We start from the raw sequence: 25,164 nt of genomic DNA, 5'->3' as shown, positions 1-25,164 counted from the left end.
CAAAGGCGGTCTATCAGTAAAGTTCTGGTCTGACAGGTCTGTTCAGGAAGACAGGCCATTAACTGAGATCATCTACCCGGTGCCAGTATTACAAACTGGAATTTCAAGTGTGTGTGTGTGTGTGTGTGTGTGTGTGTGTACACATATATATGTATATATGGTGATGCCCAGCGTCCTGAAGGCGCTGTTTGACAAAGTTCCGGTTCTTGGACCAAGCCTTCACTGCCCGTGGTGGATATTCACTGCGCACCTCTTGCTAGTCTTATGTTTCTCACTGTTAAAGGCCTCTCTCTGAGAGCTAGAGCTGGGGTAACAGAAAGCTAGTGTAACCAAGAATCCAATTAATGAAATTAATTAAATGAAAATTAATGAAATTAATTAAATTCCCTGGGGAAAAAAAACAGTTATGCAGAAAATTGAGTCTCTCCTAAGAACTTATTTCTTAAATAAACATTTAGATCACTAATGAATGTTGTTCATGAGATAGAAGATTTGAGAAGAATTATTAAAGACGTAAAAGTTAGGGAGAACTTAGAAGTTGAGAAGATGTAGTTGGATTGCTAGGTTTTTAATGTTCAACTTTAGAAACCAGCAGTTTGTATGTACAGGACGGGATTTGGATCATGCAGGTTTATGACAAACCTTGGTGCCTCCCTGAAGGCAAAAATAAGCAAGCTTAGGAACCCTGATGTTCGCCTGCTTTTTACAGAATTGTAATACAGATAGGGATTGTATTGAAACAAGGGTTCAAGACAGAGGCACAGAAGAAGGCACTGTGGCTCAGTGAACTACCCGCCTTCCTGAACATGTAAGGTTAAAAATGTAAATTCCTAGGAAACTGTTATATTTCTTTTTAAAATGTTAATTAAGGTTTTTTGTTTGTTTGTTTGTTTCATTTTTTAGTTTTAGTTTTACTTTTTTTTAGACAGGGTCTCACTGTGTAGGTGGGGACAAACTCCACCCCTGTTCCCCTTTTCCTCACCCTCCTGAGTGCTGGGATCACAGGCATGTGCCACCACCCCTGACAGGGTCCTCTACACACCCAGGAGTCCTTACTGTCAGGCTGTGTCAGTTATAGTATCTTATACCAGCCATTAATCAACCATTGTAGTGCTTGATTAGAGAATCTGATTTCTTCAAAACAGGGCTCTGCATGACTTAATCACTACATACACATTCCTAACGCAGAGAACAGTCTGATTATTAGCCTGAAGATTAATGTGGGGTTGCACTTTAAAGTGGTTTCACAAATTTAAACATAGACAATACAAAAAATTATCCTAATTACTTGGTTTCATTGAGTTAGTTTATTTTTGTATGACTTTGGATAGGTCTTAATCTAATTAAGTTATTTTAATCATAAGAGTAGCTGTTTCTTAATTAATTTACTGCTGAAGACCAAACCCAAGGCCTTGACAGGCTTGTACTTTCCCAGTGAGCCATGCCTTCAGCCACTTAACTATTCCTTTCTGTGTGTGACTGAAAATAAGCTTTATTTTTCTAAGCAAACACGAATGAAACAATGCTTGAAGCTTTGTCCAAGTCTATATTATTTTATGGGTAATATTTATTTTATATTGAACACTTATTTTTTAACTATGAAAGTCTTTTATTTTCATAGATATCTATTGCGGTAAAAATTTAAAGGTAATAAACTATGATAAATTGAGGTAAAGATGTGGCTCAGTGGTTAGATGTTCATATTGCTCTTACATGAGAGGAGAATTCAATTCTGATCACCCACAGTAGGTGGCTCACACCTAACCATAACCCCAGCTCCAGGGGTGTCTGACAGCTTATTGGGAGGTTATGTAACTATAATATTTACATTTTTAAAGAATAGAAAAAATCTATTTCTATAACAAAGCTAACTGAAAAGGTAGAATATAAAGGCAAAAACATTGATATTAATATTTTGTGAAATTTAAATAAAAACCAGCAATCAACTGAAACTGAAAATACCATAAATGACAATGCTCTTTCTTAGGTATTTCTTAGTAGTTTTGTTTAGCATTCTTAATTTGTATTGTTGTATAAAGAAGAATGAACCAAGTTACTGAACAGAGCAGCAAAGCTTATAATCTAAAATTTAAAGATGTTTATGTTTTAGTTTTTGAATTAACAATTTATAATTCTGAAGATACTTTTTTCTTAATTTGTTTATTATTTAAATGCATTTTATACATCAACCATATTAATAATATTGAGTATTTTGAGAATCAAATAATACATAAAAAATTTGTTTAACTTTTATTTTCATATCCTAGAAGTATCATTAATGAATATTTAGTACTATCCATAACTGAGGATCCTATATCTAATGTTAAACACTAAATTGTTTCAAAACATACAGAATATGCTTAGGGAGTTAAGCATATTAAAAGAGCATAAAATATTAAAAATGAATCATTAAAAAATATATTCAAAAGCCCTTATGAAATATCACCTGACATAGTGAAAGAGTATTTAAAATGCATTGTACATTTGTGTGCATTGTCTAACAATCAGTTTACCTAAAAAGGATTATCAGTGTTTCTAGGAGAGAAATTATTTTATCAGTAAGTATATTTTAAAAATTACAAAATAGCAAAAATTCTTTGAAGTTAACAGTAAGAAAATGCTAATTTCAAGCACAGTGAGAAAAATTATCAATAATATTTCCATGATGTTTGTAGAACATGATTTTAATATTTTCAAATGTTGATATTCAACAAACAGAACAGTTATTTGAAGATATATTTCATTGTTATGTCTCCCTTTTCACTTTTGATTTTATTAATTTGGATACTCTGTGCCCTCTGGTTACTCTGGCTTAGGGTTTATTTATCTTGTTGATTTTTTTTCAAAGAACCAGCTCCTAGTTTTGTTGATTCTTTGTATAGTTCTTTTTGTTTCTATTTGATTGATTTCAGCCCTGAGTTTGATTATTTCCTGCAGTTTAATCCTCTTGGGTGTATTTGCTTCTTTTTGTTCTAGAGCTTTCAGGTGTGCTGTCAAGCTGCTAGTGTAAGCTCTCTTCAGTTTCTTTTTGGAGGCACTTAGAGCTATGAGTTTTCCTCCTACCATTGCTTTCATTGTGTCCCATAAGTTTTGGTATGATGTGTCTTCATTTTCATTAAATTCTAAAAAGCCTTTTAATTTCTTTTTTTACCATTGAGTAGAGCGTTGTTCAGCTTCCATGTGTATGTGTGCTTTCCGTTGTTTGTGTTGGTATTTAAGACCAATCTTAGTCCGAGATGGTCTGATGATAGGGTGCATGGGATTATTTCCATCATCTTGAATCTGTTGAAGTCTGTTTTGTGACCAGCTATATGGTCAGTTTTGGAGAAGGTACCATGAGGTGCTGAGAAGAAGGTATATTCTTTTGCTTTTGGATGACATGTTCTATAAATATGTGTTAGATCTACTTGGTTCATAACATCTGTTAGTTTCACTGTGTCTCTGCTTAGTTTCTGTTTCCATGATTTGTCCATTGCTGAGAGTGGGGTGCTGAAATCTCCCACTATTATTGTATCGGGCATGATGTGTGCTTTGAGATTTAGTAAAGTTTCTTTTATGAATGTGGGTGCCCTTGCATTTGGAGCATACACGTTCAGAATTGAGAGTCCATCTTGGCAGATGTTTCCTTTGACCAGTATGAAGTGTCCTTCCTTATCTTTTTTTTTTTTTTTTTGGTAGCTTTTGGTTGAGAGTTGATTTTATTCGATATTAGAATGGCTACTCCAGCTTGTTTCTTGGGAAACAACCATTTACTTGGAAAATTGTTTTCCAACCTTTTACTCTGAGGTAGTGTCTGCCTTTGTCACTGAGGTGCATTTTCTGTATGCAGCAAAATGCTGGGTCCTGTTTACACATCCAGTCTGTTAGTCTATGTCTTTTTTGAGGAATTGAGTCCATTGATGTTAAGAGATATTAAGGAAAAGTGATTGTTACTTCCTGGTATTTTTGTTGTTGTTAGAGGTGGAATTATGTTTGTGTGGCTATCTTCTTTTGGGTTTGTTGAAAGATTACTTTCTTGCTTTTACTAGGATGTACTTTCCCTCCTTGTGTTGGTGTTTTCCATCTATTATCTTTTTTAGAGCTGGAAAGATATTATGTAAATTTGGTTTTGTCATGAAATATCTAGCAGCTTGACAGCACACCTGAAAACTCTAGAACTAAAAGAAGAAATACACCCAAGAGGACTAGATTGAGATTGAGAGTTTTGCCTGGGCTGGCATTTGTGTTCTCTTAGGGTCTGTATGATATCTGCCTAGGATCTTTTAGCTTTCATGGTTCCTGGTGAGAAATCTGGTATAATTCTGGTAGGTCTGCCTTTATATGTTACTTGACCTTTTCCCTTACTGTTTTTAATATTCTTTCTTTGTTTAGTGCATTTGGTGTTTTGATTATTATGTGACAGGAGGAATTTCTTTTCTGGTCCAGTCTATTTGGAGTTCTGTAAGCTTCTTGTATGTTCATGGGTATCTCTTTCTTTAGGTTAGAGAAGTTTTCTTCTATAATTTTATTGAAGATATTTACTGGCCCTTTGAGTTGGGAATCTTCACTCTCTTCTATACATATTATCCTTAGGTTTGGTTTTCTCATTGTGTCCTGGATTTCCTGGATGTTTTGGGTTAGGAGCTTTTTGCATTTTGCATTTTCTTTGACTATATTTTCTATGTGTCAATATTTTCTATGGTATCTTCTGCACCTGAGATTCTCTTTTATCTCTTGTATTTTGTTGGTGATGCTTGCATCTATGACTCCTGATCTCTTTCCTAGGTTTTCTGTCTCCAGGGTTGTCTCCCTTTATGATTTCTTTATTGTTTCTAGTTCCATTTTTAGACCCTGGATGGTTTTGTTCATTTCCTTCGCCTGTTTTAAAGTGTTTTCTGGTAATTCTGTAAGGGATTTTTGTGTTTCCTCTTTAAGGGCTTCTAGCTGTTTACCTGTGTTCTCCTGTATATCTTTAAGGGAATTATTTATGTCCTTCCTAACATCCTCTATCATCATCATGAGAAGTGATTTTAGATCTGAATCTTGCTTTTCCGGTGTGTTGGGTTATCCAGGACTTGCTATGGTGGGAGAATTGGGTTCTGATGATGCCAAGTAACTTTTGTTTCTATTGCTTATGTTCTTCAGCTTGCCTCCTGCTATCTGATTATCTCTAGTGCTACTTGCCCTCGCTATGTCTGCCTGTTCTTCTTGTTATCCTGGTTGTGTCAGAACTCCTCAGAGTTCAACTGTCTCTGTGATCCTGTGATTCTGGGATCCTGTGAGCCTGAGATCCTGGGTGTGCCAGAGCTCCTGGGAGTCAAGCTGCCTCTAGGAACCTGAGATCCTGGTGTGACCAAGCTCCTGGGATCCTGGGATCCTGTGGACCTGGGTGTGTTAGAGCTCCTGGGAGTAGAGCTTCCTTTGGATGTTGTGCTACTGGCTGTGGAGTTTGCTCTCAAGATCTGCTCAGGGCAACGGCTCAGAGTGGATGGGACCTGTGCCACTGGTCAGGTGGAGTTCCTGGGTGCCTGGGTCCCACTGCTCCAAGTTACTCCTGGTGTTGGGGCAGATGTTGTGCCCTCCTCACCTCTGATCCTATGATGCTGGGAGTGTTTAGGGCACTTGGGAGTGAGCTTCCTCTGGGTGTTGTGGGACTGGCTGCGGAGTTCGTGCCCAAGGTCTCTGCTCAGGGCACTGGCCCTGGCTGGAAGGAACCTGTGCCAGTGGTGGGGTGGATTTCCTGGGCACTAGCCCAGACTGGAAGGGAACACTTTTATTTTTGTTCATTTATATTGTTCAAAATAATGAGTTTCATTTCATTTCCATAACATATTTAATATACTTTGGTCATACTTATTCCCTAAGAGATCATATTTTGTTTTAATTTTAAGTCGAATTATATACATATTTCTTTGTAAATTAGCAAACTGCATACACATTTATACTAGATACAAGATAATTGCTTAAATTATCTTATGAGGTAGTTACCGTTATGTTTGAATAATTTTACTAGGATGTTGTTTCCTCTATCTATAACAGGTAATAAAATACTTTAAAAAATTGAATTCTTAGCGATAGAATAGCTAATGATTTAGAAATAAATTTTAAGACAGCCTTTTTCTTTTCTGATAATGAAATGGTTGAGTACCCTGGTTGAGTGTATTCCCATTATAATAGTTATAAAACATGAGCCATGTACATGAAAGATACCTTGCTCACCTAGCTGTGAATTTCTGAACGAAATATTCATGGTCTTCCTGCCTCCTATTGTGCCTCTTGATTTTGATGCTCACCCTATGGAGAAGTGCTAGAAAATAGCCTATGAGTCAGTTGCTTAAAGAATCAGGTTGTCATACATGTCTCACTTTCTACATAGTTAGTACATCTAGAATGGCACTGAGAACTCAGTAAGACAGGAGAGAGGTTGTCATGGCTGTTGGGAGACTTGCTTCCACAGCTGGAAAGCCACATGCCAATATAATTTTGAAGAACGCTTCTCACAAAATAAAAGATGAATTGTTTTATGTAGCTAGGCTATTAAATTATAACCCTGCCAGGGCTTATGTATTGCAAGTTACAGATTATTAAAAAAGAATGAGATGTAATAATCTCCAGTTCTATTAGCACTAAAGTATAAATGGCTAATAAGTAGTTTTAATTTAGTGGGACAAGATAAATTGCATTGAAATCTTATGATTTAGTGTTTGATTTATTAAGTAGGAGATAACTTTTCTCGTTTAAAAACATTTTTTTTTCCTCTTTACGTAGGGCTTGTAGCTTGGTGGTAGAGCACCCACTAAGCATGCCCAAGGTCCTGGGTACCATCTCCAACATGACAAAAAGAAATAAATATTCAAATAAACCAAAACGATAGCGTGTGTGTCTTGGCCATAGTTCCTGTATGGTCGTGACTGTGGATTTGTCAGAAGACAGTGAGAAGTCAATGCGCTTCCAGCCTTTTAAACGTCCGTTTGTATTGGATTTCCCCCCAGGTTCCAGTCATCGCACTTTCCGCTACTGCAAGCTCTTCGATCCGGGAAGACATTATAAACTGCTTAAGCCTGAAAGACCCTCAGATCACCTGCACTGGATTTGATCGGCCAAATCTGTACTTAGAAGTTGGACGAAAAACAGGGAACATCCTTCAGGATCTAAAGCCGTTTCTCGTCCGAAAGGCAAGGTAAAGATAGGACGCTAGATGAAAGTATTTTTTAAAGAAGTTATTTTATTTTTTTCTATTTCTTTTTTTTTGATATATATTTAATGTCTCAAATTTTCTGTAGCCTTGGCTCAAATGAGTGTAACACTACATAATCAATTCAGTGACCTAGATGAAAGCACATAAAAAATATTTCCATTCATTCTTTTAGAATTTCATATAGCATACTTTGATCATATCCACCCTATTACTTTCCCAACTTCTCCCGGATCCGGTCTTTGTCTTCACTGCTCCCCAACTCCACGCCATCTTTCATTTGTGAATCACACATTAGCTCTCATTTGTGCTGTATGTGTGCTTCTTGGTAGAGAGCATCCGTAGCTTCGTAGACAGCTAGTCAGGAGTTGCACCCCTAACGGAAACTAGCTCTCCCTCTCCCAGAAGCTATCAGCTGTCTACAGTCTACCGCTTGGTTAGGGGTGGGGGCTTGGTCTAGTGCAGACAAGGGTTCATGAGTGCAGTGGTCCCGCCATGACCAGGACACATGGCTTTGCTTCAGTTTTCTCTGACCATTGGCCTTTGTGTTCTATTTGTCCACTCTCCCATGGTGTTCAAAGCATTTATATTTTGCAAGGGCAGAGGAGATGTGGCCAGGAACTAATATGTCTAATATTATTTTTCTTTTATATTGTTATTCAAATAAGAGATATTCTTTTAATAATTTACAACTAAATGAACAAACATGACATGAGCGTTTCTTATGAGTTCTGTCTGCTTTCCTATTTAGATGATCTACCTCTGCTGGAGGGACTTTTTAATAGTCAGTGTAGAGTCTGTCCATGTTCCAAGGACTGTCCTAGATGCTGTACACAAGTGATCTGGTTAAATCCTCTAGCATAAGGAAGTTCCTGTGGACATCTGTATTTTACTGATGAAACTGTCCATTGCACTTCTAAGATTTGTATTTTAAAATATACTTTATGCTTTATTTTGTGTGCGAAGAACCTTTGTAATGTCATTATTCTCTGTCCTGCCTGCTGAGTGAAAAGTTGTTATTTTCCTTATATTAAGTACTCTGAATAATGAAAAATAATTTTCTCCTACCAATACCAATGCAACCCAAGTCCAAGCAAGTAAGAGCCGAGAGCATTGTCAGTGTTTTCCTCGTCCAGAAAGGATGCAAATGGGAAGACAGATCCTAGGTTAAGGAAGGGCTAGTGTTTGTTGTAGATACTAGGAAGTAGTCTAAGAACCACCTGAGAAGTGCTTGTTATTCCGAGTAGAATAGGAAGATGGGAAATGTAGTGATAGGGTTTTGCTGCTCAAGCTGCCTCCTTGAACCTGCTGTTCTATGGTCCTTTCCAGTAAAGGAGAAGTTCTCTTGTCAAAGGCTTCTGCTAAACTGGATGTTTCTACACTCATGTCATTACTAACCCCTGATCTTTTAGTTCTTGTCAATGCACATTATTTTTAATATCTATGGCTAATTTTTATAGTGATCCTTTTCTTTCATATCTATGTGTGTGTGTGTGTGTGTGTGTGTGTGTGTGTGTGTACACACACGTTAAAGTGCCTTCCCCCATCTTTTCTTGTGATGTTTTATTTTCCCATTTTTGGCATCATTTGCCTTACAATATCTTATGCAAATGCCTTCTTCCCATATTTATATTGATATTCTGGTAACAATGATTAATTTTTAGCCCAGATTTTTCTGATCACTCATAACACATCTATATTCTTGGTGCTACTTGATATATTCCACAGATAACTTTCAGGTTTATCATCTGCAGACACGTCCTTAAACCTTGGAGTAAAATTTTATCTTTAAACCTTGTATAATATTTTATGCAACAATGAAATTATTCTCTTATCTCTTAAATAAGAATAGATTAATCTATTGTGCTGCCTTTCTAGACTTATTTTTATCTATACCTTGTAAGTTTTAGAATCATTTTTTTTCCTAAAACAAAGTGATTCCTGGTTTTAACTTTAATTTGGGCCAATGTTGAATGCCAAAGTTTTGCTTTCACACAATATGTTTCCATGTTTGTCTTTCCAGAATGTTCTGGAGTTTCAGGGAGTTGGAGTGTTTCTCAGTCTGCTGACTTCTTTAAGACTTTTGCTTAGTGAAAGCAAAGATTATGAAAGATGAATCCCAAACTGTGATGAAACATACATGTAACAGGCGTGTTTGCTTTCTCTGTCTCCTTACCTCTTCCCCGCCTCTCCACAGTTCTGCCTGGGAATTTGAAGGTCCAACCATCATCTATTGCCCTTCGAGAAAAATGACAGAACAAGTTACTGCTGAACTTGGGAAACTGAACCTTGCCTGCAGAACATACCACGCTGGCATGAAAATTAGCGAAAGGAAGGACGTTCATCATAGGTTCCTGAGAGATGAAATTCAGGTGTGCAGACCAACCATCTTTCTCTGAATTCTACACAGAAAGTATACGTATCTGCCAAACATTTATGTAACCGATATTTTTTTTAAAAAAATTGTTGTATTAAGCACAGTTTCATCATTCTGATAAAGGTAATGACTGTATAGTGAGATTGGATTTAATAAACCCTACAGCTTAGTGTAAATAGCAAAGACTGTCATCTGTTCCTGGGCTACACAGAGAATCAACACCAGTTCTGTCAGAGTAGGTTTTGTAATGAGAGTGGTCATCAAGAAAGCTGAAACCTGAGAAGAGTCTTAAGTATGTCAAGTTTACCAGGTCAGTAGGCAACGAGGGTTGTAGAGTCCCGGGAAGCAGCAGCAGGAGCAAAGACACACATGAGTGCATCCTGGGCTCAGAGAGGAAGAGCCTGAGGTGATCGGAGGAGAAGATGAGCGGTGGGAATGGCACAGTCAGGGGACACAATGAGAAGGTTAGACACTCTGAGGAAGGCTGCATTGGATGGTTGGCCAGCTTAAAGATGAGAAGGATCCCCGGGTAATGGTGCTCGCCTCCTACCAGAAAGCATCTATTGTCATTCTTCCTGTAGGAACAACACTAATGCTTATGAGAGATTTTTGTGCACACTTATTAATGCTTTGATTACTTTAGCGACTGGGTACTTTGGATGCATCTGGCGTACTGCCTGTCTTAGGTACTTCTCTGTTGTACTACTGACCAAGGCAACTTACAGAAGAAATAGTTTATTGGGGCCTACAGTTTCAGAGAGGGGGTCTGTGGTCACTGTGGAGAGTGTGCAGCAAGCAGGTGGGCATGGTGCTGGAGCAGCAGGTAGGCATGGTGCTGGAGCAGGAGCTGACAGCTTGAGCACCATGCAGAGAGAGCTAGCTGGAATGGCATGGGCCTTTGAAATCTCAAGGCCAGCCTTTAAAGCCTGCTCTTCCCAACAAGGACACACTTCCTAATTCTTCCCAAACAGTCCTCTCACCTATGGATCAGTGTTCAAACATATGAACCTATAAGGGCCATTCTTGTTCAAACCACCACACTGCCAATGTATAACTTGATTGAAGCATTACATTTATATATATTAGTTTTTTGAGACAGGGTTTCTCTGTATAGCCCTGGCTGTTCTGTGGAAGCATTAATATTTTAAAAGAAGGCTTAAAAATCTTTAGTGATCTTTCATTACAGTTAATTTTGAAGGTTATCTATGTACTTACCTACCTACCTACTTACCTACATATCTATATTTGTGCACGCCCTGCTGAATTTTCTCTTTCTAGTACAGGAAGTCATCAATTCGAATCCATATTATAAAAATTAAAGTTTAGATGAATAGTTGCATTCTAGGTAACACGAGGTAGTGTTTTGTCTAACAGCTGGACCGATAGAATCCTTCCTGGTCATCATTCAGAACCCTCGCATATGCTTTGAACCTTTCCCTTTCTGAGCACAGTGAAAGGCATGTTGTCATCAGTGTAGAATTATCTGGACTCTTAGAGCTGATTACTTTTTGTTGGGTGTTCGTTGAGTGCCTACTGAATTCATAGATGTAATGACTTCTAGATAGCTACTTCCCGACCATTTTACAGTGGATTTTTACTGTATGGCAGGCACAGAGGCTGACCTCTGTAGCTCTTCATATGTTAGACTGATACGTAGAACCATTTTCTGTTTTACAATTTTAGAAACAGAGGGAATTTCCTTTATGTCATATATACTCAAATCCCATGCACATTAGCTTTCCATGATTTGTTTATAACTGTCTGTTCTCAAATTTTATCCCAACCCTTAGTTTTGTCCTTCCTACATTTGCCATTTTAAGGTGTCTTTTTAAAAACTGAAATGATGAATAACTTATTTGGTAGAATAGCTTTCATTTATATCTAAAAGTTTATAGGGGCAGTGTGAAAATCTGGTTAATAGATTAGTTAACATCAAATGAAAGAATAATCCGGTGAAGCTTAGAATTCCACTGGTTATTGACTGCTCGCTGGACTGAGCTGTTAGAATTCCATTGGTTTTTGACCGCTAGCTGGACTGAGCTATTAGAATTCCACTGGTTATTGACCACTACTAGCTGGACTGAGCTGTTAGAATTCCACTGGTTATTGACTGCTTGCTGGACTGAGCTGTTAGAATTCCTTTGGTTATTGACTGCTAGCTGGACTGAGCTGTTAGAATTCCATTGGTTATTGACTGCTAGCTGGACTGAGCTGGCTTCTTTGCCCAAAGCTTTTGCTTCCCACGTCTGTGCCATTATCCCCGCTCCCTCACCCATCCTTTGCGTGTTTCCTATGCTCTTCCTTTCTCCTTTCAGTCAATGTCCTGGGCCATCCTAGAACATATCCTATTAGCAACACTTATTTTACTGTTGTCTCTTCAATGAGGCATCTTCTCCCCTCCCTTCTCCCAAGCCTTCACTCTGACTTTGGAGGTGTTTATTGCTCTACCCTGACACAATTTACTTAGACTGCTATCTTAATTTATTGTCAGTTTTTATGATTCCCTATTGACTCCCCACTAAAAATGCTGGAAATTCACCAGCCTTTCCTCTGTGTTCCTGCAGCCCTGGACCTCTTTCCCTTCGCCTGTTGGTTTATATCTTAATTCTGCTTAAATGTTATGTGGTTATCAACTTAAGCATCTTACCTTTAATTTTTATAATATATGGTTATGGTTCTCACATATATTTTTATATTCTTGTTATTAAAGGATTTTTTTTTTCTGGGTATTTATCCCTAATTCTCCTGTGAGTTCTTTCCAACCATATGAACTTTATTTTGGTAGGTTCATTCACATTAGGTCATTTGACAGTTTTATCCTCTTGGTATTATACCTGTCTGTTTTTGTTTTTGTTTTTGTGCTTTGTTGTTTTCTATTGTACCCATCTTAACAATGCTTCATTAGCTGCATTTCTCTTTGCAGTAGTGAATGGTATTATACTTAGATTAATGCCTGTCATCAGGAGAGGACACTTGGAACTTGATAATAATACAAAAGTTTTATTCACTATAATAACTGTTTCTCATAGCTTCGGGTCTCCAGAGAAACTCCTTTATTTGCTCCTTCTTATAGAGATGAAGAGAGATCACATTTTTTTTTTCTGAGACAGGGTTTCTCTGTGTAGCCTTGGATGTCCTGGAACTCACTCTGTAGACCAGGCTGGCCTCGAACTCAGAAATCTGCCTGTCTCTGCCTCCCAAGTTCTGGGATTAAAGGCGTGTGCCACCACTGCCCGGCCAGAAATCACATTTTTATAGCCACTATTTATCCAAATCTGTATTTGGATAGATTATCTTTTAGTCCGTAAGTAAAGTTATATTTAATTTAGTTTTACACTGGTGGGCAAGCTGCTGTTTTATTTTGTAAGTTTTAGTTAAGTTGAAATGTGATTCTTACTCTGTGTTGTTGTTCGTTCTCAGTGTGTTGTAGCTACTGTAGCTTTTGGAATGGGCATTAATAAAGCTGACATTCGCAAAGTCATTCATTATGGTGCTCCTAAGGAAATGGAATCCTATTACCAGGAAATTGGTAGAGCTGGCCGGGATGGACTTCAGAGTTCCTGTCACTTGCTCTGGGCCCCAGCAGACTTTAACACATCCAGGTACAAATGCTTATTTTTTTCACCTTACAAATCCCTTTTTCCTTTCCAAGAAAGTATTTGAGGGAGTATCCAAAATATCAAGTGACCCCTGAGTATATTTAAAGGGGTTGTCACTGGAAAGTGAGCAAAACGAACAGAATATCCCTGAAGAGTGTTTTTGGTAAGTCTTCCCACATAGCAGGCGATCCAGTTGGAGTTAGCAAGATCGGTACTGCACTTGGACGTATAACATAGGTCTTAGGCATCCTGTCCTATTGTGCAGCAGTGAGCAGTTCCCACACTTCAAATCCTCCAGTCATATGGCTCTAGGTTTATTTAAGTAAATACCATGTGTCCAGTGCTATAACGGTGGCTATTCTAAAAGATGTAGCCAATTCTTGTTTAACTCTCTTTACTGTTGTTTCCGTGATTAGTTCCTTAAGTGCATGCCACTGCTTATAGACTGAAAACTCACCTGGTTGATAGTGCCTAAATAATGTAACAGCGTAGTGTCAGAGTGCTGTCAATAAAATAGTATATGTCCATGGTTTAAATTCAAGGAAAGGGAAACTGCCTACTTAAATACTAACTAAATTGTAACTTACATCCTGTCAGATTATATTAGAAGCAACAGCTTCAGTTTCCAAAATCATAGGGACATTATTTACCAGTTATCTATCTAGAGGGAACCAGGAAAAGAAGCCAGTGCAGCTCAGCCAGTGAAAGTGCCAACATACAGGACCTTTCCGTGCTCCTCCAGGCCGATGAGTAAGCTAGGCACTGGTAGCTTTAAAAGAGTAGGATTAGATAAGTAAAAAGGGTTGTTATAAAATCTAAGATTTTGCTAGGAATAGTCAGTATATTTTACTTTGTAGTAAGTAGAGCTGAACTCTGATCCCCTGAAAGCAAGCATTCTTAGCCACTGAGCCATCTCTCCAGACCAGGCGCCAGTCTTTATCCAGCCTTTTAAAAACTAATTTAAAGTAAGTTGGATAGAACACATCTCTGCAAGCTACTATTAAATTTGGAATATATCAAATATCACTTGGTTAAGACCAGATCTTATTTTGTGTATTATGCTAACATGCTGGAAACATTATAGGCCTGAGTTGTATAATGCAATCTCACCCGTAGATATAGTGTTGGTTTATGTGGGTTTTGAAAGATATGCTGAGTGGTTTATCTCATTAAGATTGATCAGGAAATAATAGTTGTGCCAGAATACCCATGCAATTGTTACTTAGTATCCACGGTGACTGGTTCTGAGTTCCTTAAGATAATCTCCCTATACACGAGGCTCTTATACAATATAGTATTTGTATACAGGCTGTGTGTGTACTCTTCTACATACTATCTTCCTATCTCACATATAACATCTATTATAAAGTAATTAATGTGTAAGCATTTAGTTTTACACTGTAATGTTTAGAGAATAACAACAAGAAAAATGTCTCAATGTGTTTAGTACAGATGCAACTACTGTAAGCCCAATTGGGGTTTAACTTGGGGTTGACTGACTCTCAAGTGCTGAACTAGTGGGTGCAGAGCTGAAACACTCGATCTTTTAGTACAGATAGGCTACTCTGTGTATCAGAGACAAAGGAGAAAAACTGTAAAAGGATAAACAGGATCGAGCCAAGGATTAAGGGTGAGTTTGTACCATCAAGGTCTTGAACCAGAAGAAAGCAGTGAGAGTCTGGGTCTCAGCTGTAAGGGTCATTGTAACTTATAAAGTTGTAGTCTCTCGTATGCTAACATTCTGTGACAAGGGAAGAATCTTGTTTGAGGGATCATGCCGTGATTTTAACTAACTAATGTTTATTTGTTAGTTTTGTGATGCTGGGTATCAAATCTGGGCCTTCCTCATGCTAGACAGCATATGTAAGCCACATCCTCAGAGATGATTATGTAGTTTTATGTTCCCTTATTGTGTGATTTTTGTGTTTCTTACTGCCGAGCCGTAACAAGTCTGTGTCCCAGTGATTATGTTTATTATATTTGTAGTCATACCCAGTAGTTACTGCCATCTTTTGTTTCAAAGTGAAGAACTTAGAGAATAATCTCTAATAAATCTTTGAATTCTCTTAAAGTTAATGATTTTAGAATTGTTAGAATTTATGGGTTTTTTGGTGAAATAAGTTGTATTGCTCATTTAATAGTAGCAAAAGAAGAATAAACTAATAAATATTTAATTGAGTTTCTTTTTCTCAAATGAGCATGTAAATGAACATGGATGAAATCAAATAAATATATTTCATCTCAATTCAATATACTAAGATATAGTTCTGAGTACTGTTGATTCTATCTCTGAAGGACAAGGAAACTAAATGAAACTGATTTTTTTTTTTTTTTTTTTTTTTACAAATCTATTAAGTATGGGCTTGGATATTAGCTCAGGTTAGTGTTTTTAGTTCAGGGAATTTGGAGGAGAAAACATGTGAATGGTGTTATCCATTGAGAACATATCTTTGAATAATGGATTATTTGTACATTTGAATTTTCTAGAATAGAGATTGTATACAGATATTTTGATTAATCAGAAGGCTGGATATTACAAACATTAGTGAGCGAAGTCCCTAATGATGAAGTTCAGTATTATCATTTAGTTCTTGTATATTAAATCAGAATGTTATATTGCAATATCTAAAATTCATTTCATGCAGATTTTTTTTTTTATTCTTGGAAAGATGTGGAACACTGCCTGGAAGATTTCATGGCCTAATGCAATAGCACTGATGTTTAAAGATATAAACAAACATACTGGTACTGTTATTTCACAATTATAAACAGCTTCATTATTGTGACCAAAAAAATTCATTACAACTCACCAAGGAAAACAGTCAATTCTAATACTTTGACTCCTGTCCTCAAGGGCTCCGCAGTGCAGAGGGACAGCTTTGGAGCTGAGCTGTCCTCTGAAAAGCCAGTAGGAGTAGATAAAGGTTCATACTGGAGTGATGGGGATGAAGGCTCATACAGACTAATGAGCCTCTTTCAGTTTTCCTGACATAGATATTTTAACTTTCTCAGAGACCATCCATTAAAATAAAAGATGAATTTTCAGTGAAAGGTCCAGGATTCATGTATTAGAAGGCTTACTAGAAACTGTGATGAATGAGGTCTGTAAATCAAAAGGAAACCTTGAAAGTTATCAGTGGAACTCTCTTGTCCAGGGCATGATTAGAAAGAATGCAGGAATTTAGGGGATAGACATATTTTTATTGTGATACAGTAGGGATCTTATGGGTTAAAAGCAAAATAATAAAATTAACAGTATAATTTTAAATATTCTTGTGATTGTTTTCAATTGGCAGGAATCTCCTTATTGAGATTCACAATGAAAAGTTCCGGTTATATAAATTAAAGATGATGGTAAAGATGGAAAAATACCTTCACTCCAGTCAGTGTAGGCGACGGTATGTATTACCTGCTTTTCCAATTGGAAACATAGGTCTTTAGCTGGTACTTTTTTTGTTGTTTGTTTTTTTGAGACAGGGTTTCTCTGTGTAGTCCTGGCTGCCCTGGAACTCACTCTGTAGACCAGGCTGGCCTCGAACTCAGAAATCTGCCTGCCTCTGCCTCCTGAGTACTGGGATTAAAGGCGTGTGCCACCACTGCCCGGCTAGATGGTACTTTTTTTTTCTTAAGTTAATTAAAAGTGTTTTTAAAGAATGTTTGCTGTATACATGCTAAACATTAGGGCAGGCTTATTTTTGTTTAAATAAATTAATATGAAATAATGATGAGCCAAGTAAATACAATAGTGGTACTATTGTGCCATTTTGGGTGGTGGGTGTAGTATGTCTATATTTGTTCTTTAATTTAAGATTTTCCCTTCATCAGAATCATCTTGTCCCATTTTGAGGACAAACGTCTACAGAAGGCCTCCTTGGACATTATGGGAACTGAAAAATGCTGTGATAATTGCAGGCCCAGGTAAAAATATCTTCCTGACGAACCTTCTAGAAACTGTCGATTCTCTTTCTGTTCAACTCCTGCTTCATTAAATTTTTGTTTGATATGAGTATTTTAGGGTTTTTTTTTTTTTTTTTTTTTTTTGAGACAGGGTTTGTCTGTATAGCCCTGGCTGTCCTGGAACTCATTTTGTAGACCAGGCTGGCCTCGAACTCAGAAATCCGCTTGCCTCTGCTTCCTGAGTGCTGGGATTAAAGGCATCCTATTTTAGTTTTTTAAAGTGGTATAGTTACTTTATATAAAATAAAACAAAGTGATGAGGTTTACTTTTATATAATAAAGTCTTAAAACGGTAAGCCTAGTTAGTCAATAGTTGCTTTTCAATATGATTAGCCTAAAAATACTCATTAAAGGCATAATTTATCAAAATTGATTTGAAAGGCATTCTACTTGATGTTTACCATAAGGGCAAGTACAATTATGCAGATAGTTTTAAAAAAATGAAATAGAAAACACTGCAAAAACACTAGCCAAAAGAAACCGTATGTTACTGTTTTAGTATTTAGTGGTATGGACTTTGGAGCAAAGCATGCTATCAGGGATGAATCAAGACACCGACCAGTGTAAAGTATCAGCGTTCTGCAGAGAAGTGGCACCAAGGAGAGAGCAAGAGGGGCAGGAGAGGTGTGAGATGGAAAGAACAGGACAGGGGTCACGGGCATCAGTGAGGTGGCAAATCTTAAAACTTGTAGCCAAGATTTGGTCTGGACCCTGCGTCAGGCAAGCGCTAATGTTAGTGTTGAAACAAAATTTATTGCCCAGCAAGCTTGTTTGTACTAAGGCTTTCAACCCAAAGAGGGTAATTATTGGGCATGATTTCCATCTTTGAAGTCATCTGATCATAAATAGTATTCACATCTTCAAAATACATTTGCTGTGGCATCTAAATTATTTTCTGATCAAACAACAGCCCCACTTTGACATGCAAGCTATACAGCCCAGAAGACATAATCCCAAGTGGGCACAGCCTGCACATAAGAACCACAGAAGCAGAAGGCGGGGGATCAGAAACCCACGTGTATTAGGTGACGTCGGCGGCGTCTACTTACAAGTCAGTAGAATTAATGGACAAGAATGACTAGGGCTGAGGGGAGCGATGGGCGTGTCTGCAACGGCAAATTCAGAGGTTCAGACGGGAGATCAAGAGGCTGAGACCAGCCTGCGATGCAAGTGATCTCAAAAAGATCCCAGGTCCCATAGTGAGACTGTGTCTCAAGATACCGAGAACAAAAGCAAGCGTAAGACTCAACAGCAAGCATGACCCACCCCAAAGCCCCCAAACAACCCCCTACCCCCACCCACTGACTCTATGAGGAGATGAAGGAATGAAGAGGGTGTCAGCAAACCAGTTCTAATTAATTTCTTGAAAGCATTTCAGCAATTTGTTCCAATGGCAGCTTATACACATGTGTTTACATAAAGCTAACCTTGACAAATGAGGAACTATTCGATTTGGATCAAGTATGCTTTTTGCTTTAATGGTGTCAATCTAGAAAGCAGCAGTGGGAAGAATAGAGAAATCTCCAAACCCTTAGAAACCAAACAATGTACCTCTAAATAATCTTACAGCCACTCAGAAAATGTTTTGAACCAATGAAGAAGAATATGAAGTACCCAGGATACAGCGAGAATGATTCTGCAAAGATAATTTATAGTGTTAATACAACATGAAAGAGCACAGGTTTCAGACGCATAACTAGCATTCACTTTAAGAAACGGGCAAATATGAGGAAGATGAACAGGAAGGGAGTTATAAAGAGAAGTGCGTAGATCAATGTCGTAGATGACAAAGCCAATAGAGGGGAGTCGGCGAGCTCACGGGTTCGATATTTTCCAAGACTGATGGGAAAGGGGGAGGACAGTACCAAGATCAAAATGAAGGAATTTCACTGCGGACCCCGTGAATGCTCTGAACAAGCCGGGTTACTGGAAATACTGCAGTAAAACTGACCTAATGGTCCAGCTTCTTAGTGGGCTCGAATTGACAGTGCTCAGGCATGGTGACACTTAGGAAGAATACTCCTCTAACTGTTATAAGGATTGAGTTCTTCCTTAAAAACCTCTGAAAAGAGAACTCTCTAGCCCACATGGCTTTAGTGACAAATTCCAGCACCAGAAGAGGGCATCAAACTCATTACAGATGGTTGTGAGCCACCATGTGGTTGCTGGGATTTGAACTCAGCACCTTCAGAAGAGCTGTCAGTGCTTCACCACTGAGCCATCTCGCCAGCCCTCCAGCAAACATTTAAATGAGGAAATATCCCTGCTTCTGTAGTGTGGCTGCACATGCACACTCTCTGAAAGACAGAGCTGTAGGGAAGATCAGCCGCTGGCAGAGGTTAAAGGCGGGGAGAATAGATCTGAGAGCAGAGCATTCATTGGGTCTTGATTGTGATGAAGGTTCGACGGGTCTGCTTATAGGGATATGCACGCTTTATTATACTGTAAATAAAATAAGTGGTGCCTCTTTGAGTTAATCGTGTCTCTAGGTACAGTAGCTGTATGTCAGAAGCAGCACTGTTAGGGATAGAAATCTAAAGATGTTTGGAAATTAGTGATAACCACAATAACATATATTTAAGGTGGTAAGATAATGTATAGGTCATACTTCATGGGAACTTGATAACTTTAAATTCTCTGAAGAAAGTCACCTGAGCATCCTACTAAAGAGGTAAATGGGAGAATAAACCTAAGGCAGGGGATTTCTTCTTTAAATCAAAACATAATAGCTTTAACCGGAATACTGACTGCATCCTTATTGCTACTTTAAAGATCTATGTGATGTGGAAAGTAGTTGAATTTCGTAATTGAATATATTAGTTGATAGTCTCTAAGGACTTCTTTTGTTCTCAAGCTAAAAAAAAATCCTCATTTACATCAGTGATAATTTTACATCTACTTGGAGGATGACTAAGGAATTTAACTGCTGAATGTACCAGCAGAACAAGCTTATAGGCTCGGTGCTCTGTTGTAAAATTATTAGGGTTCAAACTAACATGTTACTGCATAGCAGCTTTTAACTTAAAACCAATTTTACCCTTTCTGGTGTAACGTAGCACAAGCTTCCGTATTTACATAACTGATCATGTGGAGCTGCCCTAGCTGGGATGCTTTCCTTGAGCCTGGCATCTTCCCAGTGCCTCCATAACATTTAGCTTCTGGGTACCACCAGAAAGCGCTGTCTGTAGTGCCGTATTGTTATTTGTGTCTCATACACATAGATCACACACATGCCCTTGATTGTAGTAAGCTTTATGTGTAGCGTTGGAAGTGTCAGACACATTTGAGAATTTTTTGTACGTGGTTTATGTTTGTATCTTTCTGTTTCTAAGGGAGCTTGCTTTTGTCAGTGTTTTCTTAGTCTGTTCTTACTTTCCTTCAGGCTGAATCATTGCCTTACTGCTAACAACTCAGAGGGCGCATCCCAAGACTTTGGGCCACAAGCATTCCAGCTACTGTCTGCTGTGGACATCCTGCAGGAGAAATTTGGAATTGGGATTCCGATCTTATTTCTCCGAGGATCTGTGAGTGTATCTGTGATAGCTCCTGGGACCGTTTCTGACAGTGCTTTCCACTGTGTGGCTGTAGCTTTGGCTTTCTTTAGATGGCTAACTAGCAACCCGGAGACACCGTGAGTTCCATCCTAACCCTGCATTCATTGCCTTGGACAAATCTTGTCTCATGTCAGTTGCTGTTTTGCTATGTTGGATGCTGGCGGTCAGCTGTGTGCTGCAGACTGAAAATAGCCTATTCGTTTACCACACTGCAATTGCATTAGTCCCTAGACTGGTTTTTCTTAGGATACTTAGGGAAAGTTAACTTCCAGTGTGTCAAGGGACTGGTAGAACAAAGTTGCAGCTTCTGATGCCCAGATACGATTATGTTCTTTGCGCAAAACTTGAATTTCAGGGATTATGTTGTCAGAGACTGGGTTCAGCAACAGTGCACAGCAGCATAGTCTCCCTCCGATGGTGTTTTATGTCAGAAGTACTTAACATTCTAAGAAAGGGCTTTTGTTTGCTTTAGTGGTTTACCCGTGAATACCTGATTTAACTGGACTCCTTTCTGTTTTGAGTGATTCATGTGGCCTCATTATGCTGCCAAATGTCACTTACAAAGTGACAATAATAAGGTACAAATACACGTACAGAGCTGGTTTTCTGTAGTCCTTCTGCTTTTATGATAATTTCATTTCTGGATTAAGAGTCTGTAAATTTAAGAATTGTATATTAATATCACTTAAATAAACCAAGAGTAGAAGAAGGCAGAGTACTTTGTAGATGGATCTGTCTGCTTATTTAAAACATGCTTTAGAGTAGAGGTTAAATGTTCATTTTGTATATAGAATTTTAAAATAATTTAGGTAAGCATTTGCTGGTTAAATACTCAAAAGCTTCATGTAAATGCTTTTGCTTGTGCTTGTTTGTGCTTAGAAAGTAATCGATGGAGTGAGTTATGAAATATTTTTAATGAAACACATTGAAAACTTGTACTATCCTTTCAAGTGTCAGTGCTTTCAAGATAATGGAGTTTAAATTTTTGATTTTAAATGGCAAAAAAGCGTATAAATGTAACAATAGAAGTGTTACTTAAGCAGTTTTTATTTCTATCAGCTCTGCAAGAAATCTCAAATGCCATTGAAATACGTACATTCATTTTCTATCTTTGTCACCTTTAAAACCCCTGAAGCCAGTGTGAGTATTTAATTTATGAAAAGTGTCCTTGTTTTGGTTTGGTACGATCCAGCTGTATCCAATATCAATAAATAAGTTTGTTTCTCGTCAAACTTTCAGTGGTCACAGGAGGGATCAGGTTTCACTTATTATTTGAAAACCAAGTCAGACGTCCTCTACCGGCAGTGTCTTCTGGGAGTCCTCAAATTAAGCAGTTCATCCTTAGTGAAACTTTATACTACCCTTGCTAGCGCAAAGTGTAAAGCTTTTAAAAAGTATCACTTAATGAAAATGTGTAGATGCTAACAATAGTGAAAATAAGACAAGTTTCCTTTCTCTGCTTTCAGTGACTTTGATATCTATTGGGATATCGGTGAAAAATTATGACTGTAATTCTCTTGAGAACTGAGCAAGTTGTTCCCCTTAACCAATTTAGGACAAGCTAATACCTTTGTAATTTTAATTTGTAAGATGATATATCAAACTGTCTTGGAGTTATTTTGAAGAGATGATTTTTATAAGCATAAATTCGGTTTCGGTAGTGCTTGATTCTCTCCTACATGTTTTTTTAATATTATAAACACTTAATTTATCCATAAATTTGTTAAATTGAGTTTAAAAATTTGTTTTAATGTGTCTAATTAGAAAATAACTAAGATTGTCTAGAGAACTTTGTTTTACCTGACTAAACAGTTCACCATGTAAACATCTTTGACATTGCTCAAACATGTCATAACATAATCAATAGCCATAATTTAAGGGAAAAAAAAACACCTTGATCATTTACATACCAAGATTAGCATCTTCCCAAATGCCTTATCCAAGTGCTAATCTTTATCATGGCCTCAGGAGTAGGTACCACTTAATATTTTAGGATGAGTGTATATGCACGTGTTCAGGTGCTCTCAAGTCTGTGTGTGCACGTGAACACCAGAGGTGGACATTGGATGTCTCCCTCTGGTACCCTCCATTTCATTTGTACTCTTTTGACACAGTTTTTCACCAAACCAGGAGCTCAGTGTCTTGGTTAGACTGGCTTGCCATTAGTCCCTGACATTCTCCTGCCTCCAGTTCCTGCCAGCCAACACTGTAGTAACAGCACCCGACTTGTCTTCTTAAATTATAGTTTACTGGCGTTTCAAGAACATCATAACGGATGCAGTGTATTTTGGTTATAATCAACCTCAATATTCTCCCAGCTCTTCCCAGACTGATCCCACTGCCTCTTCACCAATCCCAACTTTATGACCTCCCCCGCCCCAACTTCCCCAGCCATGGGTATGGGCATCTGTTAGAATGTGGTCAACCTATCAGGGGCTATGCCCATAAAGAATGACGATCTCCCTGAAGAGCCATCAGCTGTGAATAGTTGCTCCCCAGGAGCTCCTAAACCCTTTTCTCCATCCCTTGATGAAAATTTTGCTAACTTGGTTCTGTGCAGGCAGCCACTGATGCTGTGGATTAACGGGTGCAGTGGTCTGTAATGCCCAAAAGACACTGTTTGCTTCTGGTTCTACATGACCTCTGGCTCTTACAGTCTCCTTTTGGGATGAACCCTGAGCCTTGAGGGAAAGGAGCGTGACCCAGGTCTCCCATTTGTAGATGGACACTCTATATAGACACATATCCTCTGTGCTGTGCTTTGACCAGTTGTGAGATTCTGCGTTAACCGCCATCCACTGCACCAAGAACCTTCTCTGATGAGGCTTGAGAGTGGGACCAATCTATGGCTATAGGGACAGGAACTTAGAGACAAGTATAATTCTATGTCAGTTTAGCAAAATAATAGGAAGAGATTCACCCCTGGGGCCGTGAGCTCCTTGACCAAATGTTCTGGCCAGGTTTACAGCATCATGTATGGAATGGGTGTGGGAGCAGTAGGGAGAGGATGGTACTACTTAAATCCTGTCAAAAGTGCTATGATATTGAGGCCACTTTTGTACCCATGGGCATATCTGCCATGCTGGTTGTCATTTTAGTGTACAGGGTTAACAACTGGAGAAGAAATTGACTTTTTCTTCCCCAGTAGCCTGCATAGCACCTTCTGGTATTGTGAAAGCCAGCCAGCAGAAAGGAAACTTCTGGGCCAGGCCCAGCGTGATTTCTCCATGTTCTATGGCCAAAGCACGTGGTGTCTTTAGCAATATAGCCTTACCACTAAGTTCTGGTGGGAAACCAAGAACAGTGGCAGTGACCTGTATTATTTGGGGGTGGGGGTGGGGCATCTGTAGGAAAAACTGAGCAACAGTTTGAGAGGAGGGATCTCGCACTGGGCTATTTGTTTGGTGACCTGTGGCTTCCTTGAGTAGCATTAGCTTTTATGTAGCCTAATTCCAATTAAACTCTTATAAAATTGTGTGTGAGTTTAGGAAGCTTATAAATAGTAAGTTTCCATATGGGTTTTAATTTTTTTTAAATTTTATTTTGTGATTTTACTAATTCGCTTTACATCCTACTCACTGCCCTACTCCTGGTCACTCCCTCCCACAATCCTTTCCTTATCCCTCCTTCCCCCTTCTCTGAGAAGTTGGGCCCCTCTGGGTATCCCCCCACCCTGGCACTTCAAGTCTATGCGAGGATAGGCTCTTCCTCTCCAATTGAGGCCAGACAAGGCAGCCCAGCTAGTAGAACATATCCCACGTACGGGCAACAGCTTTGGGATAGCCCCCACTCCAGTTGTTTGAGACCCACATGAAGACCAAGCTGGACACCTGCTACATATGTGTGAGGAAACCTAGGTCCATATGTTCTTTGGCTGGTGGTACAGTTTCTGAGAGCTCCAAGGGTCCAGGTTAGTTGGCTCTGTTGGTTTTCCTGTGGAGTTCTATCCCTTTCTGGGCTGCAACCCGTCTTCCTAGTCTTCCAAGAGTCCCCAAGTGCCATTCACTGTTTGGCTGTGGGTGTCTGCATCTGTCTAAGTCAGCTGCTGTGTGGAGCCTCTCAGAAGACAACATTCTCCTGTCTGCAAGCATAACAGAATATCATTAATACTGTCAGGGATTGGTGCTTTCCCATGGGATGGGTCTCAAGTTGGACCGGTTATTGGTTGGCCATTCCCTCAGTCTCTGCTCCCTCCTCTGTGCCTATATTACTTGTAGACAGGATAAATTTTGGGTTGATAGTTTTGTGGGTGGGTCGGTGTCTTTATTGCTCCACTTGGGTTGCTGCCTGGCTACAGGAGGTGGCCTCTTCAAGTTCCATATCCCCAGTGTAGTAAGTCACAGCTAAGGTCACACCATTAATCCTTGGATGCCTCCCTTATCCCAGGTTTCTGTCTCATCCTGTAGATGCCACCCACTTCCCCACTTTTCCTTTGCAGATTTCCATTCATTCTTATGCCCATCTAGCTCTCTCCCTTGACCTTCCCTACACCCAATCCTGACC

General features: G+C 38.7%; 1 protein-coding gene across 3 annotated transcripts in view; it reads left to right on the top strand.

The window, feature by feature from the left end:
* The window catches only part of Wrn (WRN RecQ like helicase), a 143,976-nt gene that overhangs the window by 79,557 nt on the left and 39,255 nt on the right, over window positions 1-25,164 (top strand). For all 3 annotated transcript variants that reach the window (XM_029480718.1, XM_029480717.1, XM_029480716.1), the window contains exons 18-23: window positions 6,972-7,159; window positions 9,372-9,546; window positions 12,972-13,153; window positions 16,447-16,548; window positions 16,976-17,068; window positions 20,490-20,631. In XM_029480718.1, the coding sequence (XP_029336578.1) occupies window positions 6,972-7,159; window positions 9,372-9,546; window positions 12,972-13,153; window positions 16,447-16,548; window positions 16,976-17,068; window positions 20,490-20,631 (882 nt within the window). The remainder of the gene's footprint in view (window positions 1-6,971; window positions 7,160-9,371; window positions 9,547-12,971; window positions 13,154-16,446; window positions 16,549-16,975; window positions 17,069-20,489; window positions 20,632-25,164) is intronic.

Source organism: Mus caroli, chromosome 8, assembly GCF_900094665.2.
Source record: "Mus caroli chromosome 8, CAROLI_EIJ_v1.1, whole genome shotgun sequence".
NCBI lineage: Eukaryota > Metazoa > Chordata > Mammalia > Rodentia > Muridae > Mus > Mus caroli.
This window is presented reverse-complemented; position numbering and strand designations above follow the sequence as displayed.